The sequence below is a fragment of the Lepidochelys kempii genome, chromosome 25, assembly GCF_965140265.1.
Source record: "Lepidochelys kempii isolate rLepKem1 chromosome 25, rLepKem1.hap2, whole genome shotgun sequence".
NCBI classification, from domain to species: domain Eukaryota; kingdom Metazoa; phylum Chordata; order Testudines; family Cheloniidae; genus Lepidochelys; species Lepidochelys kempii.
Genome location: NC_133280.1, coordinates 15,830,667 through 15,847,360, shown reverse-complemented (window position 1 = coordinate 15,847,360; position 16,694 = coordinate 15,830,667). Strand labels below are relative to the sequence as shown.

General features: G+C 67.4%; 2 protein-coding genes across 8 annotated transcripts in view; one reads left to right on the top strand and one right to left on the bottom strand.

Annotated features, from left to right (window-relative positions):
• Positions 1 to 8,192, top strand: part of SSBP4 (single stranded DNA binding protein 4) — a 67,584-nt gene extending 59,392 nt beyond the window's left edge. For both annotated transcript variants that reach the window (XM_073323668.1, XM_073323669.1), the window contains 12 exons: positions 481 to 540; positions 833 to 902; positions 1,550 to 1,620; positions 1,913 to 1,980; positions 2,589 to 2,634; positions 2,781 to 2,816; positions 2,992 to 3,046; positions 3,237 to 3,307; positions 4,747 to 4,825; positions 5,378 to 5,406; positions 5,869 to 5,970; positions 6,285 to 8,192. In XM_073323668.1, the coding sequence (XP_073179769.1) occupies positions 481 to 540; positions 833 to 902; positions 1,550 to 1,620; positions 1,913 to 1,980; positions 2,589 to 2,634; positions 2,781 to 2,816; positions 2,992 to 3,046; positions 3,237 to 3,307; positions 4,747 to 4,825; positions 5,378 to 5,406; positions 5,869 to 5,970; positions 6,285 to 6,314 (717 nt within the window). In that variant the 3' untranslated portion in view covers positions 6,315 to 8,192. The remainder of the gene's footprint in view (positions 1 to 480; positions 541 to 832; positions 903 to 1,549; positions 1,621 to 1,912; positions 1,981 to 2,588; positions 2,635 to 2,780; positions 2,817 to 2,991; positions 3,047 to 3,236; positions 3,308 to 4,746; positions 4,826 to 5,377; positions 5,407 to 5,868; positions 5,971 to 6,284) is intronic.
• Positions 8,193 to 8,639: 447 nt separating this feature from the next.
• On the bottom strand, positions 8,640 to 15,651 carry ISYNA1 (inositol-3-phosphate synthase 1). Of its 6 annotated transcripts, none has more exons than XM_073323663.1 (11): positions 15,071 to 15,271; positions 13,945 to 14,069; positions 13,225 to 13,386; positions 12,540 to 12,669; positions 12,052 to 12,245; positions 11,469 to 11,618; positions 10,842 to 11,057; positions 10,088 to 10,252; positions 9,832 to 9,945; positions 9,444 to 9,661; positions 8,640 to 9,115 (listed from the first exon to the last, which is right to left on the bottom strand). In XM_073323663.1, exons 2-11 carry the CDS (start codon positions 14,056 to 14,058, stop codon positions 8,917 to 8,919), a joined length of 1,662 nt encoding a protein of 553 aa, XP_073179764.1. In that variant the 5' UTR covers positions 14,059 to 14,069; positions 15,071 to 15,271; the 3' UTR covers positions 8,640 to 8,916. The 6 variants fall into 6 exon arrangements, with proteins under 6 accessions (XP_073179764.1, XP_073179766.1, XP_073179762.1 ...); XM_073323661.1 differs by lacking the exon at positions 8,640 to 9,115 and adding an exon at positions 15,552 to 15,621 and having other exon boundaries at positions 9,122 to 9,661; positions 15,071 to 15,152; XM_073323665.1 differs by lacking the exon at positions 13,225 to 13,386 and having other exon boundaries at positions 15,071 to 15,266.
• Between the last annotated feature and the right edge of the window lie 1,043 nt (positions 15,652 to 16,694).

Sequence of the window (16,694 nt, the reverse complement as noted above, 5' to 3'; positions counted from 1 at the left end):
CCTAGATGGCTCAGGGCGGGAGGCGCAGGCCGGGAAACCTGCCACTGGGGGGCTGGGTGACCTTGGGCAAGTCACTGCCTCACTTTCCCCATTGCCAAATGGGGACAATGCTAGTGATACGGGGCCCCACGGCAAAGCCCTAAGAGCCCCCTCGCAGGGGAGGAGCTGAGAGGTACAGTAGGACCCTACCTCTGCCCCGTCCCCTGCGGGCACCAAGCCTCTCACCCAGGGCCCTGGGATGAGGAATGCTGGGTGCACGCGGCCTGATGAGGCCTGGACGCCTGGGTTCCTGCCTTGCAGCCTCTAGCCGGGCCACGCATCACTGCTTGTGGTTAGACCCCTCTGAGCAATGGGCAAGCTCCCAGCTCAGGCCTCTGCCCTGCAAGCCCAGCGCCAGCCACGGGGCCTCTGTGCTCATGCCCCGCCCTGGCTGGGCTCAGGGGATGTGCTCTCACCTGCCCCCCCTGCTCTCTCTTGCAGCCTTTCATGTCCCCTCGCTACCCCGGCGGCCCCCGGCCCTCGCTCCGCATGCCAAACCAGGTGAGGCCACCGGGCCCTGAGAGCTGGGGACGTCCCAGGGCGGGTTGCCCCAGGGCTAAGCCCCCTGCCCCATGTCTGGGACAGCTCTCTGGCCAGTCTGTGGGTCAGGGAGTGCAGCCCTAGGTGTTGGGGGGGTTGGGGGGGTGTTGAGGCTCACTCAGTGCTCCTTCTCTGGAGGGGGGCTGTGTCATTTCCCGGGGGGGGGGGTGCTCCTTCCCCAGGGGGAGCCCGGTCCATGCCCTTCCCTCCTGACGGCTGCAGCTCCAGGCTCATGGCCCTTCTGTTCCTGCAGCCGCCTGTGGGGGTCCCGGGGTCCCAGCCGCTGCTGCCCAACACCATGGACCCCAGCACAAGATCGCAGGGTGAGTCATGCCACCCGCGTGGCCCCCTCCTCACCGCAGGGCCGGTCTGCTCCCCCCCCCCAGCCAGGTCAGGCCTTGCCAGCCCCCAGCTCTGGGGCACCAGCAGCATGCAAGTGATGCAGCCGCCAGGGAGGAGACAAGGGTCCTGGCTGGGAGCAGCCCATCCCCCAAGGGGGGGACCCTTCACTGTGAAGGGCAGGAGCCCCCAGGACCAGAGGGGAAGCCCCTCACAGCACCCCGCACCCCCGTCTCTGTGGGGAAGGATGAGGCCTTGTGCTGGAAGAGCACCTTGGAATTACGACTCCTCACTGGGAGTCCTCCTCTCAGTGCTGGGGGCTCCATGGTGGGGGCCAGCGCCCCATGGGGACGTTGGGGGAGGGGAGCAGAGCTCTGGGAGTGGTGAGGGGGGGTCGGGGAGCTGTACCCCAGGAGTGGGGGGGTTAAGGGAGCTTGGGGAAGCAGAGCTCTGGGACTGGGGGGGGCTCCGGGAGCCACACCCCGGAAGTAGGGGGTTGAGGGAGGTCGGGGGAGCAGAGCTCTGGGAGTGGGAGGTTGGGGGCGGTTCAAGGAGACATGCCGCAGAAGTTGGGGTTCAGGGGAGCTGGTACTCTGCTGCCTTGTTCACCTTTCCCTCTCCCTTTACACAGGGCATCCGAACATGGGGGGCCCGATGCAGCGGATGAACCCCCCGCGAGGCATGGCGGGGATGGCGCCCCAGGTGAGTGTCTCCCCGGGGTGCCTTGTATCTGGCACCCCCGCTGGGTCCTGGCCCGGCCCTGCTGTGCAGCGCTGTGACCCTGGAGCGATGGGATGGGGGCAGCATGGGCACAGGTCTGGGAGCCAGGACCCCTGGGTTCTATTGTTGGCTCTGGGAGGGGAGTGGGTTGTTGGGGGGAGGGGCTGGAGCCAGGACGCCTGGGTTCTGTATGACTGGGCTATTGCAGCCCCTCAGAGGTTGGGCCCGTCTACCCCCGCCACACGCTCACCTCGCTCCTGCTCCTCTCTTGCAGAACTACGGCAGCGGGATGCGACCCCCGCCCAACTCGCTGGGCGGCCCTGCCATGCCCACCATGAACATGTAAGGCACCTCTCCTCCCCCTGTGCCCCAGCCACACCTCCCTGCCCCCCACGACCCACTGGGAGGGGCCCAGAGCCAGCCCAGCGCCTGCAGGATTGGCTGGGGACTCCTGGGCCACTGAGGGCCGTGCCCTGCGCCAGGTGCTGCAGACGGGGCTCCTGGCCATGGTCTGGGGCCTGCAGCCGCTCTCCTGGCAGTGGCAGCAGGCCCAGCACCCAGCACGTCCCCCCTAGCAGAGCCAGAGCGATTGGCAGGAGTCCAGGCTGTCCCAGTGCCATCAGACACCCTGGGCAGACACACAGATCTGGGGGCGGGTGGGCAGGTTTCGGGGGGAGGGAGAGTGGCTGGCTGGGCAGGGCTCGGGGAGTCCATGGCTGGTGGGGAAACTGAGAGGAAATCCCAGCCCCAGGGGCCCAGCCCTCCAGACCGTCCGTGAGGGCAGAGTGGGACTGTCCATGTCCCAGCTGCCCCGTGCCACCCTGTCCCACCCCCAGCGACCTCGGATCCCAGCACAGGGGCGCCCCCCCGCAGGGCAGAGTGCACGCAGTGGTGGGCGGGTGTGGAGGGCCCCTGGGGAAGCGCCAACCTCACGCCTGTTTGTATTTCAGGGGCCCAGGAGGGCGAGCGCCGTGGCCAAACCCCAACACCAACTCCGTGAGTCCTGTGCATGAGGGGGGCGATGGGGGCCGGGCACGACGCACGGGGGGGGGGCGATGCGGGCCGGGCACGACGCACGGGGGGGGTGGCACGTGGCAAGGGACGCTCTCAGTGCTGACTCGGCCCCTCTTGTGTCCCCACAGATCGCGTACTCCTCGTCGTCACCAGGGAGCTACGTGGTGAGTTCCGCAGCCCCCCGGGGGCGGTGGGAGGTGCTGAGCCTGCACCTTGGGGGCATATTGCGCTGGCCGGGCGCCGGGTGGGTTGGGGGGATTCTCCCCAGGGCACGGGGCTGGCACTCTGCGAAGGGCTGAGGCGCTAACAGCTCCTGTGCCTTTTGCTCTTCTCCCGCAGGGCCCTCCCGGAGGCGGCGGCCCCCCAGGAACCCCCATCATGCCCAGCCCAGGAGGTGAGCTGCGGGAGTGACATTGCCCAGCCCGGAGGGGAAAAGCAGCTGACACATCTGTGCCTCTCTCTGGGGGGCAGGGGGGGGCTGCAGGGCCAGTGAACCCCAGTGAGCTCGTGCACGGCTGCACAGTGCCCGCCCCCTCTCGTGGTCTGTGGGGCTGGCAGCACTGACCCCACTCTGCTCCCCACAGACTCCACGAACTCCAGTGAGAACATGTACACCATGATGAACCCCATCGGGCCCGCTGGGAACCGGCCGAACGTGAGTGCCCCCCCCCCACGGAGAGCCCTGGGCAGCCCGGGCCCTGCCCCACCCCACAGCCAAGGGGTGCTGATGGGGAGCTGGCCACAGGCACAGAGAGCTGCTCTGCCGGTGCCCCTCAGCCCCGACCCCCCTGCCAGCCCAGCCCCTTCCCACAACTCTGCTGGTGCCCCTCAGCCCCAACCCTGGGCTCCCCTTCCCACAACTCTGCCGGTGTCCCTCAGCCCCGACCCCCTGCCAGCCCAGCCCCTTCCCACAACTCTGCCGGTGCCCCTCAGCCCCAACCCTGGGCTCCCCCTTCCCACAACTCTGCCAGTGCCCCTCAGCCTCAACCCCCTGCCCGCAACTCTGCTGATGCCCCACAGCCCCGACCCCCCTGCCAGCCCAGCCCCTTCCCACAACTCTGCTGGTGCCCCTCAGCCCCAACCCTGGGCTCCCCCTTCCCACAACTCTGCCGGTGTCCCTCAGCCCCGACCCCCTGCCAGCCCAGCCCCTTCCCACAACTCTGCCGGTGCCCCTCAGCCCCAACCCTGGGCTCCCCCTTCCCACAACTCTGCCAGTGCCCCTCAGCCTCAACCCCCTGCCCGCAACTCTGCTGATGCCCCACAGCCCCGACCCCCCTGCCAGCCCAGCCCCTTCCCACAACTCTGCTGGTGCCCCTCAGCCCCAACCCTGGGCTCCCCCTTCCCACAACTCTGCCAGTGTCCCTTAGGCCCGACCCCCTGCCAGCCCAGCCCCTTCCCACAACTCTGCCGGTGCCCCTCAGCCCCAACCCCCTGCCCGCAACTCTGCTGATGCCCCACAGCCCCGACCCCCCTGCCAGCCCAGCCCCTTCCCACAACTCTGCCGGTGCCCCTCAGCCCCAACCCCCTGCCCGCAACTCTGCTGATGCCCCACAGCCCCGACCCCCCTGCCAGCCCAGCCCCTTCCCACAACTCTGCCGGTGCCCCTCAGCCCCAACCCTGGGCTCCCCCTTCCCACAACTCTGCCGGTGTCCCTCAGCCCCGACCCCCTGCCAGCCCAGCCCCTTCCCACAACTCTGCCAGTGCCCCTCAGCCCCGACCCCTACCAGCCCAGCCCAGCCCTGGGCTTCCCCTTCCCTCACCTCTGCCGAGGCCCCGCTCTCCGTCCCTGCTGCCCTTGGGCGTGCGGGGTGTTGTGTGGGAGCAAGCGGGGACAGAGCAGGCTCTGCTGGGCGGTTGGTGGCCATTGGCATGGCTGTCTGTCTGCACTGCGACGGGCCGGGGTCTGCAGTGCCAGAGGCCTCCGTGCAGCGCTGGGGTGCCCCATGGGGTACTGGGGGCAGAGCAATGCTGGGAGTGTCCCTGAGGCCCTGCACCCATTTCCCCTCCACTCCCATCAGCTCGTGCATAGAGCCGCAGCCCCACTATGCCCGGGCAGCCCATGCCCAGCACTGATGCACTCCCTTTCCCTTGCAGTTCCCGATGGGGCCTGGCCCCGATGGGCCCATGGGAGGCATGAGCGCCATGGAGCCCCATCATATGAACGGATCCTTAGGTGGGTAGCCCCAGCCTCTCGCCCGCTGGGGCGTGTTTCACCCACACGTGTGGAGGGACATCCGGATGCCCGAGGACCACCCCAGCCTGGATTCTGGGCCTAGCTCTGCCCTGATTGTGACCATGGGCAGGTCCTTTCCTCTCCCTTGGCGCTACCCCTGGCGTGCCAGGACGGGGCTGTCCAGGCCGGGAGCCCTGCGGTTCTGGCCCATGTGTTCAGACCTGCCCCAGCCTCCCCAGGGGACTCAGCCCCTAGCGCTGCCAGCCGAAGGCAGCCTATGGGCCAGTACACACCCGGGAGGCCGCCAGTGCCTCCCCGCACAGCACATTAGCATCACCTCCCCCGATGGCGCAGGGGGAAACTGAGGCAGAGAGGCCACAAGTGCCTTACCTATGTTGGGAGCGAGGGCAGGAGCCCTGCCGCTGAGTAGGGCTGACACATTGCAGCACGGCCTGGGCTCCCTGGGAGGTGGGTCCGTGTCTAGTGCATGGGGGGACAGGGCCCCTTTACCTGGTATGGGGCAGTGCTAACAGGACCTGCTTGTCCTTCCAGGCTCTGGCGACATGGACGGGCTGCCAAAGGTGAGAGCACAGCACCCCTGTTCTATCTGCTCCCTATGTGGGGGGTGTTCCCCTGGGCACCCCCTGCCCCCTCCCAGGGTGGACTGCCTGTGCCTCTCCCTTCAAAGGGCCAGGGTATTGCCAGCTGCTGGGGGTGCAGCCCTGCCTTCTCCTCTGGGCACAGTGGGGGTGACTGCACACAGCCCCACCCCCAGCACTGAGGGCAGCAGGCTGCCAGGCCCCCGCCCCAGGGGCCCCTGGAAAGGCGGGTCCCGGCCAGGGCTGGGCTACAGCAATGCCAGGCCCCCACCCCAGGGGCCCCTGGAAAGGCGGGTCCCGGCCAGGGCTGGGCTACAGCAATGCCAGGTCCCCTTCCCAGGAGGCGGATGCCAGCAGCGCTGCTGGAAGCTGGCGGCCTTTCACCCCTGGGGCCGGGGGAGCAGCAGGCCCCCCTCTAACCTGGGCTTTTCTGTGCCCCTGCAGAGCTCGCCGAGTAACATGGCAGGGCTGAGCAACCCGCCCGGGACTCCGCGGGACGACGGCGAGATGGGCGGCACCTTCTTAAACCCCTTCCAAAGCGACAGTGTAAGGGACTGGGCAGGCCCGCCGGGCAGGCGGAGAGGGCGGGGCGGGCGGGGCTCCCGGGGCGGGCGGGGCAGCTGCAAGGCATCGGCCACCCCCTGGAAGAACAAGCCTGGCACGGTCGGACCTGTGGCGGGGGCCCTGCGCTGGAGGAGCCTCCCCGAGGTGTGAGCTGCCCCGCCAGAGGAACGGGGTCAGCTGAGCCCCCAGCTCTGAGGCCAGCGGGCTCCCTCGGCCCTGCCCCCCCCAAGCGCGTGGGGCTGGCCCCGGCGGCCTCCCCCCGCCTGCTAACGCTCTGGTGTCTCCCGTCTCTCTAGTACTCGCCCAGCATGACAATGAGCGTGTGATCGGCTCGGACGTCCCGGCGCAGAGAGCCAGACGCCCCTGCGGTTCTAAACTATTTAAAACACACCCGCAGGAACTGGCCGCCTGCCCTCCTGCCAGCACCCCCCATTTCCCCCTCCACCTGGGGCACAGGCCCACCCTGCCTCCATTGGCACACAGCCCCCCCTCCCCCTGGCACGGCCCTCCCACTGCGCCAGGCAGAGGAGCGAGCTGCCAGAACTGGGGCCCTGTTGGACTGGTGCTGTGGGGTACACTGTGGGGGGGGGGGCTGCTTGTGCCAGGCAAGATGCTGTTCTCGGGCACGTGGGGGGCTGGGCTTGGAGGTTGGAACGTGCTGACTGTACGGGGGGGCAGGAGGGGGTAGGCCAGAGCTGTGGCTGCACTAGGCCAGAGCAGTGCTGGGGGCTTCCCAGCATGGTGGAGCGGGGAGGGGGGCCATGCGGGGGTCCAGCCACAGGCAGCCTCCTTCCCAGCCGGGCAGCAGAAATGGGGCAGAGTGAGGCTGGGGACGAGTCCCCACTGGGGTGCCAGGGGACAAGTCCAGCTGGGTTTGCTGCGCCACCCCCACCCAGCAACAGCGCCATGCTGCTTGCTGTGGCCCTCGGGGGTTACCGGCCACGGCTGGCAGCCCGGCCCCCAGCTCTGCCCAGCCCCACACAGCAGGGTGGGGGGAGGGGGGGTATTTATTTAAGGGTTTGTTTTGCTGTACAGGGTTTAATTTATCATGGGCTTCCCCCTCACCCCCACCCCCTCCAGGGGGCCCAGCTGCACCAGAGCCTGCTGTGGAGCCATGGGGCAAACCCTGGAGGTCGAAGCAGCTGGGGGGCCTTGAGCACCCCACCCCACCCAGCAATCTGCCCCCCTGGGCCATCAGCAGGAGCTCTGGGCTACCCCCTCAGCGGAGTTATGCCACTTCTGTCATCTGCTCATTGGCAAATACCCTAGGGCAGGGGGACCCCGCCCCTCTACCCCTCCCTTCTTGCCCCTGCTGCCCTAATGGCCATGCCCGCAGCCCCTGCAAGCCACAGCACCTCAGCCTAAGCCCCCCCGCAGAGCCCTCCCCGGCTGCCAGCTAAGCAAAGCTGCCTCAGCCCCCTCGTACTGCCCAGTAACCCACCCCTCCCTTCCTGTGAGCACCCCTAGGGCAGCGGGGAGCACCCTCCCCCCGCGGGATGATTGCTCTTAGCTCACCCTGGAGTCCAGCTGCCCCCCTGGCCCTTCCACAGCAGGAAACCCCCTATGGAGATTCTAGGGAATAGGGCCCCCCCCCAGCCTCAGCAGTTTGCTCAGCCACTGTGATTCCCCCACCACTACCCCCCCCAGGCCCCCACTGACAGACTGGGCTCGGCCCCTGCCCTGCAGCAAAGGGAGGCAAGTGTACATAGGCCCCTGCAGCAGCCCCCTTTGCCCCGGGCGTCCACCCCAGCCGCCATCAGGACCACTTTTAAACTTTCATATGAAGGATTTTTCCCCTTTTATAAACATGAAGGACCTCAGCAGCCCGGCGGTGCTTCCTCCCGCTCTCAGCCCGAAGCCGCTTTGTACAGCCCCACCCCGCCCCCGCCCCGGCCCGGGCAAGGGGGCCTTCGCTGGGTTTTCTGTTGCTGTTGGGGGTGAGCCTCCGCCTGCCTCACTGGTGTGCTGTGCCCACCGCCAGCTGGGAGGGGACGCAGCCAGCTGGCACATTACGGCCGCCGGGCAGCGCCTCCCCTGCTAGGTTAGTGCGTCTGTGTAGGGATTTCGTCTGTTCTTTCTACTCTGAAGGCTTTAGACTGAAAGTTGCTTATCAAAAACAAAAACAAAAAAAAAAACCCAAAAAAACAAAAAAAAACCACCCAAAAAACCTGCATCAATAAATGTAATTTGATTTTTTTTTCATAGCTCTGCCTCCTTTGTCTCCCCCTTTGCCCGACCGGGACCCCTTCCACGGCACCCCCCTCCCAAGGGAATGATGCTCCACTGTGCATTCAGCCTGGCGCCCCGACAAGCGTCCTCCTGCCAGAGCCACGAATCCTGCTGCCCTTTGCCTGCCCAGCACTCACTGAGCCAGGACCCCCCTTTCACTGGGCCCCCACAACAGGAATGGTGCTAGGGGCAGAGACTTGGGACAGCTGGGGGAACCCAGGCAAAGACCCACACCAGCTGCAGCTGGGAAAGCCCCAGGGCCCACATTCCAGGGCAGGGCTTGTGGGGCACACCCCAGGGGGACCCCTTTCACAGGGACACTGCTGGTTCCAGGCACACCCTTCCCAGGGAGGGCCACAGGATGCCAGGCAGGTGCAGAGCATGGCGGGGGGGGGCACGCAGAGGGACCAGCAGAGATATAGTGACTTGCATGCTCCCACTTTATTCCAGAAAAACATTCACAGCTTCCAGTTACTGTCAGTGGAGCCTGGGGGGTGGGGGGGGTGGACGGGGCTCCTCATGCCCCCAAATTAATTCAAACTAAGAATCGCCCTACAAAATACAGCCCCCCCGATGGGCCATGGGGGAAGCACTGCTCCTGTCCCCCTTCAGGCTGACCACAGCCCCTCTCGAGCTGTGGCAGTTCTCAGCCCATACTCCCCTGGGAGCTGGGGGTCGTCGTGGCCATGGGGCAGGGCTCTAGTTGTCAACGTGCAGCTGGGCTGGCGAGGTGCCGTGCCCATTACTGGCTGGACACAGGTAGCCATTCACCGGGGCAGCTGCCCTCTTGTGGGAGACGGGGCACTCGGCCAGACGCGCTCGCTTCAGACTCGGACATGGCCGCTGCATCTTGTGCTCCAGCAGCATGTGGTTCTGGGGGGGCAGCCCCACACAGGCCCTGGGGGCAGGATGAGAGAGAGCAGCATGTCAGGGGGGAGGGTGGCAGAAGCCTTCACGGCCAACCAGACAGCCCATGGGCTGGGCACCACCAGGTCTCTGAGGGGACCTCAGCACCAGGTCCCACGGGGGCTAATGCAACTTGCCCCATCCCCACCATGCTCAGCCGAGGACCCGGGCTGCTCCTGGAGGGCCCTGGGGTTGGCAAAGGGACCTGGCACTGGAAGTGTGGAGGAGAGAACGGGGAACCAGCCCTGGGGGAGCGGCAGTCAGCGCTGAGCTGGAGGAGAGGACGGGGGCAGAGGGTTGGAGGGCAGAGCCAGGGGTACCTCAGGATGTTCTCAATGCAGCTCCTCTGCCGGAAGAGGGCGTTGACGACGGGGGAGCCCTCAGGCACCAGGGGTGCCTTGCACAGGAAGCCCAGGATGGACAGGACGCTGTGGAAACCCTGGAAGTCTGGGTCGCTCTCTGTGCAGAAGCTGATGCGTTGGCAAAGCTCGGTCAGGATGGCCAGGTCTAGGATGATGGGGCTGGCCAGCAGGGAGTCCTGGGGGTGGGGCAGAGTCAGTAGGGGGGCCAGGGCCAAGCTCCCCCTCCCCAAGGGAGATGCCACCCAGGGCCAGTGCTCTCCCCAGCCACCGCTTCTCCCTGTGGCACCATCGGGGGGGGGGGGGGGGAATTGGCCCCGGGCCCAGGGGCAGGAATTCCCGGCCCTACCTCGCAGGTGTTGTGTATGGCGATGGTGTTGGTGCCACCCATCATGATCTCCGAGGTGTACTCGTCCAGCGCCCGCTTGCTGTCGCCCACGTAGGGCACGTACTTAATCACCACCTGCAACCGAGAGCCATCTCAGTGCGGGCCCCAGAGCCACCGCCGGGCAGGGGTTTAGGGCAGCTTCTGCCCCCCACAACAGAGCCGGGTAGAACTCTAGGGGGGCTCCCTCCCCCGATACTGCCCCTCCCCCAGCACTCACACAGTGATCGGGCTTCTCCTGGGGCCCATAGAGCAGGGGGTTCGACTGCACCATGTCGTCCACCACGTTGCTCTTGGAGGCCTCCTTGGAGCGGAACTGCTGCGGGGCCGACAGGTTCTTCCCGTCGTTGTTACCCAGGTGGTTGTAGCTGACGATGGACACGGTCTGGGGCGGAGAGTTGGGGGGGAGGGGATGGGTCACAGCAGCCTGAGGCCTCCCTCCCCCCCGCCCCACACACACACAGACCACAGCCGCAGCTGGGGGAGCCCTGGTCTCCCTGCGCACCTCCAAACCCACCCGCCATGGGACAGGTTTGTCTGGATTCCAAGGGGAGGGGCCAAACTGAAGCACCTCTGGCCCCACCCCCGGGATGCTCCAACCCCACTGGGCCTCCAGAGCCCTTGGGGGTTATGCAAGCGTCATCGTTCAGATGCGCCTCAGTCCCGACCCACAGCCCCCCCATCCCCAACACACCTTAATCCCAACCCGCAGCCCCCTCCACCCTTGCGGTGCCAGGCCTCTGGCCCCCAAGGAGCTGGCCTGCACCCCGCTGCAGGAGGGGTTACAATCCCTCCCACCCCACCCAAGGGCCCTGCTGAGGCCAGATTCCCTCTCCCTGCTGACTGTGCCAGGACTCGGCCCTGGGCTCCAGGAAGGGAAACCCGCCCAGACCCCCCCCAGCAGCCGCTGACCTGGCCCAGCGGCATCACCAGCCCGGCATGCCCCACGGTGGGCGCCCCCAGCACCCGCTCACCTTGAGGCCGGCGCTGACCAGGAAATCCACCAGCACCGACTTGAGCTTGGTCTGGCCGGACTTGAAGTCGTCTCCGCAGATGAAGACACGGCGCTGCAGGGCGAGCTCCACAGCGCCTGGCACAAAGGTGTTCTGGGGGGAGCCGTTGATGTAGGCGCAGCCCTCCAGGATGCTGGCCACGGCAAAGAGCGTGGAGGGAGACACCTCGAGGCCTCGCTGCGTAGATGGGGAGAGCTCAGTGCAGCCCCAGGGGTGGATGGAGCCCCTGGGAAACCCCACCCCAGCACACGGGCAGGGCCCCCCCACAACCCCCAGCCAGCGGGAGCACCAGGCCCTCGGAGAGAATATATCACAGGGCACCCCTCCCCTGCACCAGGACACCAGTCAACCCCACCCCCCCACGCAGTGGGGCTGCTGCCCCCAAACCCAGCTCCTCCAGTCCCATCCCCCCCAGCTCTAGCACGGGGCTTCAGTGGGTCCCCCCCACCCCCAGCAGGAGCCAGAACCAGCCCCCCAGGCTGGTTGCGTCCAGAGCATCAGAGAGACGAGAGGAACAGCCGGTGCAGTGTGCCCATCCCCCAGCAGGCGGGGGGGGGGAGGCCCTGCACGCCTCCCACAGGCTCTCACCTCGATGGCCTGCAGCAGGTTGGCAGCTGTGTCGTTGACCCCCGGCAGCACATCGCAGAAGCGCTCAGTGTTAGCCGTCCACAGGACCACGACCTTGTCCACTCCGCTGGTGACCTTGAACTCCTGGATGTCCCTGCGGATCTGCACCACCTGTGCGAGGAGACTCGTCAGCACCCGGCAGCACGCGCCACATACAGGGGACCCACGGGGAAGCTGCGATTTGAGGTTGTCCGTCCTGCCCAGCGTGGGTCAGCTCCGGTGGGCAGCAGGGACGGTGCTTGGGCTTAGGTGCCAGGACTGTGCCCCCAGCACCCTCCTGCAGGGCCCAGGGCCCAGTCTCCCCACCGCTGGCATGCGGCCCAGGGCTGCCCTTGGGAGCAGCGATGTCCCGGGTCATGCAGGCAGAGGCCGCTCCAAAATCCCAGCCCAGCTCCCCGAGCCCGGGCTGCAGGGTCAGAGCCGGCGCAGGAGCCCCAGGGAGCCTGCTGCATTGGGGCCACCCGCTCCCCCACTGCGGCCACGGGACCCTGGGGCTCGGCCCTGCAGCAATGGGAACATAGTGGCTGGGGATCCCCCCACACACCTGCTCAGCCTTCGTCCCATGGAGGACATTGTCGGCTCGCTCCTCCTGATTGGCTGCAATGAATCCTGGGATGTAGATGGAGGGGCGGGGCTTCATCTTCACCATGTGGGGCCAGAGCTGCTCCTGCAGCTGCCAGTCGAGGACCTTGGCCCGTCTCATGGCCTCAGCCAAGTTCAGGGAGGAGATGTCCCAGCCTGAGACGCAGGAGGAGATGCCAGTCAGAGCTCTGGGCCCCCGCCCACACAGCCCCCTCCCCCCAGACCCCTATACACACAGCCCCCCCCCGGACCATCCCACCCCCCAGCCACACAGCCCCCCCCCAGGGCCACCTTCACACTCATACAGCCTCCCCTCCTGCCATCACAGCCCCCGCTCAGGCCAGCCCCTGCCCACAGAGCCCCCGCCCCCTTGGACTATCCCACCCCACCCACACAGCCCCCCTCCCCTGCCCAGCCCCCGCTAACAGCCCCCAGGCCATTCACACTCACCATCAAAGATGAGGTCGTTAGGGTGCACCATGGGCAGCAGGTCCCGGAAGGGCACATAGACGTCGCCCGTGGGGCCGGTTCCCAGGCAGATGGTGGACGCTTGCAGCAAGGAGCCATAGTAGTTGGCGTGCTGGGAGGAGGGAGAGCATCAAGGGCACACTGAGCCCCAGGGGCGCCCAGGCAGAGGAGCTCCCCCACCCCCGGGACCTTCCAGGAGGGCACAGAACATGGGAGCGGGGGTGGGGGAGTCCCCAAGGTCTGAGTGCACAGCCCCCGGCACGGCCCGTGCAGCTCGGCTCCCAGCCGGACCACGCCGCGTGGCTTGGGACAGCCCCCCCGTGCAGGGTCCGAGCGCCACGTTCCCGTCACCACAGGCCCCGCGAGCACTTCCCAGGCCATGGCGAGGACACACGCAGCCCGACTCCGCACCCCACAGGCCGGGAGAATCAGGCGCCAGCCTGGAGTCCTGGGGCCTCACAACCAGGCGGGGCAGGGCTTTGGCTCTTCCACCCACTCGCCTGGGCCCAGGCTCCATCTCGTGGGCAACCGGCTGGGGCCGCATCTGGGTGTTCGAGATGAGCCAGCTGGTCACAGGCCCTGCAGCCTGCGGGGGCTGGGCAGAGAGCACCGGCGCCCTGGCAAATGCCGCCAGACGCCGGGGGAGGGGGGCGCGAGACTCACTCACCTTCCGTCCGGTCTTGGTCATCCAGGAGAGGCCCAACCTGTTGGCCAGCACGGCCGCCGTCACCGTGGTGCCATTGTTACCACCCCAGCCCACCAGCATCACCCCCAGGCGGGGGACCTGCCTCTCCGTGCGGAAGGTGAACTCGGTCAAGTGCGGCTTCACCTGGGAGCCCCGGAGACAGGCGGTGAGAACCGGGGCGCAGCCTTCGCACACAGCCCAAGGGGAGGAGGGGGCGGGGGAGCGGGACGAGACGCACGTGGGGCACCGCAGGGCTCTGCATGGGGACGGGACAGCAGCACCCAACCGATGCACCAGGGCAGCTTGCCCAGCCCACCCTAAGGCTGGGCCCCTCTGCAGTGGGGCAGCTGCTCCCTCAGAGCCCAGGGAGACCAGGGCACTTAGAGCCCCGGCCCCACGGCCCAGACACCCCCAGGCTGCTGCGGGCACAGTGGGGAAGCAGACCGAGTGCAGCAGGGCTACAGGCAGAATGTGTCCCCAAGTGCCCCCTTGGCTCCATCGCTCCCCTCGCCTGGGCGGAGGAACCCGCCTCATGGCTGCAGATGCCGTGTTGCGGCTCACGCTCAGCCGGAGTCCAGCCCAGGCCAAGCAGGGCTCTGGGCCACTCCCACCAATGGGGCAGGTGCATCGAGAAAAACAAATGCAGTTCCCCTTCCAGTGGGCACAGGGCCACGGTACGCTGGACCCACCCACAGCAGGTACCTTGGTGACGCCGTCCTCCCTGCTCACATGCACGGTGCTGTACATGTACTTGGCCTCAATGTAGTCCTTGCTGTAGGTCACATCGGGGCTCTCAACGAGGAAAGTCTCTGCCATGGTTGCTGGAGCTGAGACGTGGAGGAAGGAGGCTATTACAGACCCACCAGGCCTCACGCCCAGGCACCAGCAGGAACAAGGGTGCAAATCATTCACCACCCGCTGCCCCTGCGACCGGGATACTCCCAGCTGTCCCCTGGGCCAGCGTCCCCCCACCCCAGACTGGCTCTTCCTCTCCCAGAGCCCTTTTCTGAGATGGGGCATAATCCCCACTGTAATAGACAGGGAAACTGAGGCACATAGCTGTGAAGAGGCTTGCCCCCCTACCACCACCGGGATGGTCGAGATAGAACTGAGGCATCCTAGCTTCCAGTGTGCCGTGCCGCAGCCCCCTCGTGCCAGCAGGGCAGGAGTCGCCGCCGGTGCCCCAGACGCTCCACAAAGAGGTGCCCAGAAGTGGCGGGGTTTCTGTGAGCCTGCGGGATGTGGGGCGGGGCAGCTGGGGCCGGGCCAGGCTCATTCAGCGCGGGGACACGCCAGACAGCAACAAAACAGGCCGGGAAGTCTGGCTTCTTCCAACAGGCGCTGTGGGCTCACAAGGGCAGGGAGGCATCGGGCTGTTTTGCTGGTGCCCAGTGGAGCGAGGGGGGGCACGGGCAGCTCCCCCAGCCCCCGGCCCAGGCCCCCAGCGGAGCTACACCAGCCAAAATAACCCAGGGACAGGAGCGCAAGCCCAGTGCAGCCTGGGTGCAGCCCATTTCCACCCCCCCCCCATCGAGGCATCTTCTCCTTCCCACCACGCCCCCCTCCAGCCCAGCCCAGCCCCCCGCCCTCCAGCCCAGCCTACCAAGACCCCCTTCTCCACGCACCGCCCCCCACCCGGGCAGTTAGTGCCATTACCTACAGCACACCATAGGCAGAGCAGGCCGGGGGCTTGGGGGGACCTGGCGGGGGGGGCAGTTCTTAAGGGAGCCCCTTCCCTGCTCTCCGGGGCCTCCCCCAGCTGCTCTGACAAGGGCCGGCGGGGGCACGACGCCCCGAGATCTCCGTTGCCCCGCGGTCGCAGACTCACCACTGGACCGCGGCGGTCTCGCCTCGTGCCTCAGTTTCCCCCATTTGAATCACGGGAAGCACGATCGGGCCGCGATGCTAATCTGTGCCCACGGAGAGAGCTCGGTTATGGGGCTCTACCGCGGGTCCCTGCCCCCACAGCCAGCCCTGCCATGGGGCAGCAGCTCAACGGGGCGGGGCGGGTCCGGAGCGGGAGGCTCCGCCCCACCTCGAACAGGGGCCCAGCCCGCGCAGACCCCAGCTCCCCGGTGCCCCCCAAACCCGCGGGGCTGAGCGCCCCCAGCGCACGGCCGGGGCGGGGGGGAGGTCCCGGCTCCCCGGGAGCGTCAGGGGCTGGCGAGGGGGTGCAGCCCGCGGGAAATACACGCCCCCCCCCCCCAGAAACCGCCATGGAAACCGGACCCGCCCCGAGCTGGGGGCTCCCCCCAGTCCCGAGCGCTCCCAGCCGCGGGCACCGGGACCCGCCGGCAGCCCGGGCTCACCTGGCCTGGCTCGGCTCGGCTCGGCTCGGCTCGGTTCTGCTGCGAACCCCTGGGGCACGCGGCGGCTTAATCGGCTCCCAGGGCCCGCCCCCCTCCCCGCGGCTCCGCCCCCCGCCGTAAATTTCCATCAGCTGCGGATTCCCCCACTCGCCTGGACCGGACACGTGCCCGCGGGCCCCCCCCGCCCCCGGGGGGTGTGAGCCTGGCACCCCCCAGGTAGCATCAGTGCCCAGGAGCCCCTGCTCCCAGCACCCCCTGGGACCCACTGTCCTGCTGCTCCTTCCCCTGGAGGGAGTCACTGTTTGGAGAGGGCGATCACCCCCCACAGCTGGCCCTGTGCCCATTCCCCGAACCAGCCACCAGCCCAGCCCTGCGGCCCAGTCCCCCAGCCAGCCGCTGGCCCAGCCCTGCACCTCATTCCCTGCAGCCCAGGCCCCACGCCAGCCGGCGGCCCATTCCCTGCGCCAGCCAGCGGCCCAGGCCTGGGCTCCACGCTGCCCCCTCCTCAAGGGGAGAGGGCCCCTGGCCCTTCCTTTTTTGACTATTTTCATGAATTGAAACCGCAGAGCGAGGCCCCCTGGGAACAGGCCGGGCAGCACTCACTCCACGGAGCAACTAACCCCCAGCCACTCTGGAAAGCTGAGGAGATGCCAGATCCCTCCTCCACTCCCAGACCCCACCCGCTGGGGGGCAGAAACACCCCGCCCCACACACACACTTCAGGAAAGGCAAGGGAGACACATCCCAAAAGGGGCTGAGGACCTCCCCCAGAGCTTGGCGGGAGTGGGCAGAAGCTGAGAGCATTTGCTGAGTGTGTGTGGGTTTTGTGGTCAGGTGCAGGCTGGCTGCTCTTGGTGCTTGATCCTGGTGAGATATGGGACTTTGCACATTCTTTGTAAATAAGCAAAACTGCCTCAAAGAAATACCTGTCACCCCTTTCTACCCTCACCTGGAACAGCAGCAGGCCCCAGACTCTGCCTAGCACCGGTCTCCCTGGCATGGGATGCTTTGCCCTTCTCAAGCCCAGGCCCTGTTAACAGCTCAGAGGCTCTGGGCCCCCTTCCCCTCCTCTAGCTCCCACGGCAGCCCCCTGGTCAGAAGGCCATGCTGAAGCAGAGGAAGGCCAAGGCATTTGCAATCACA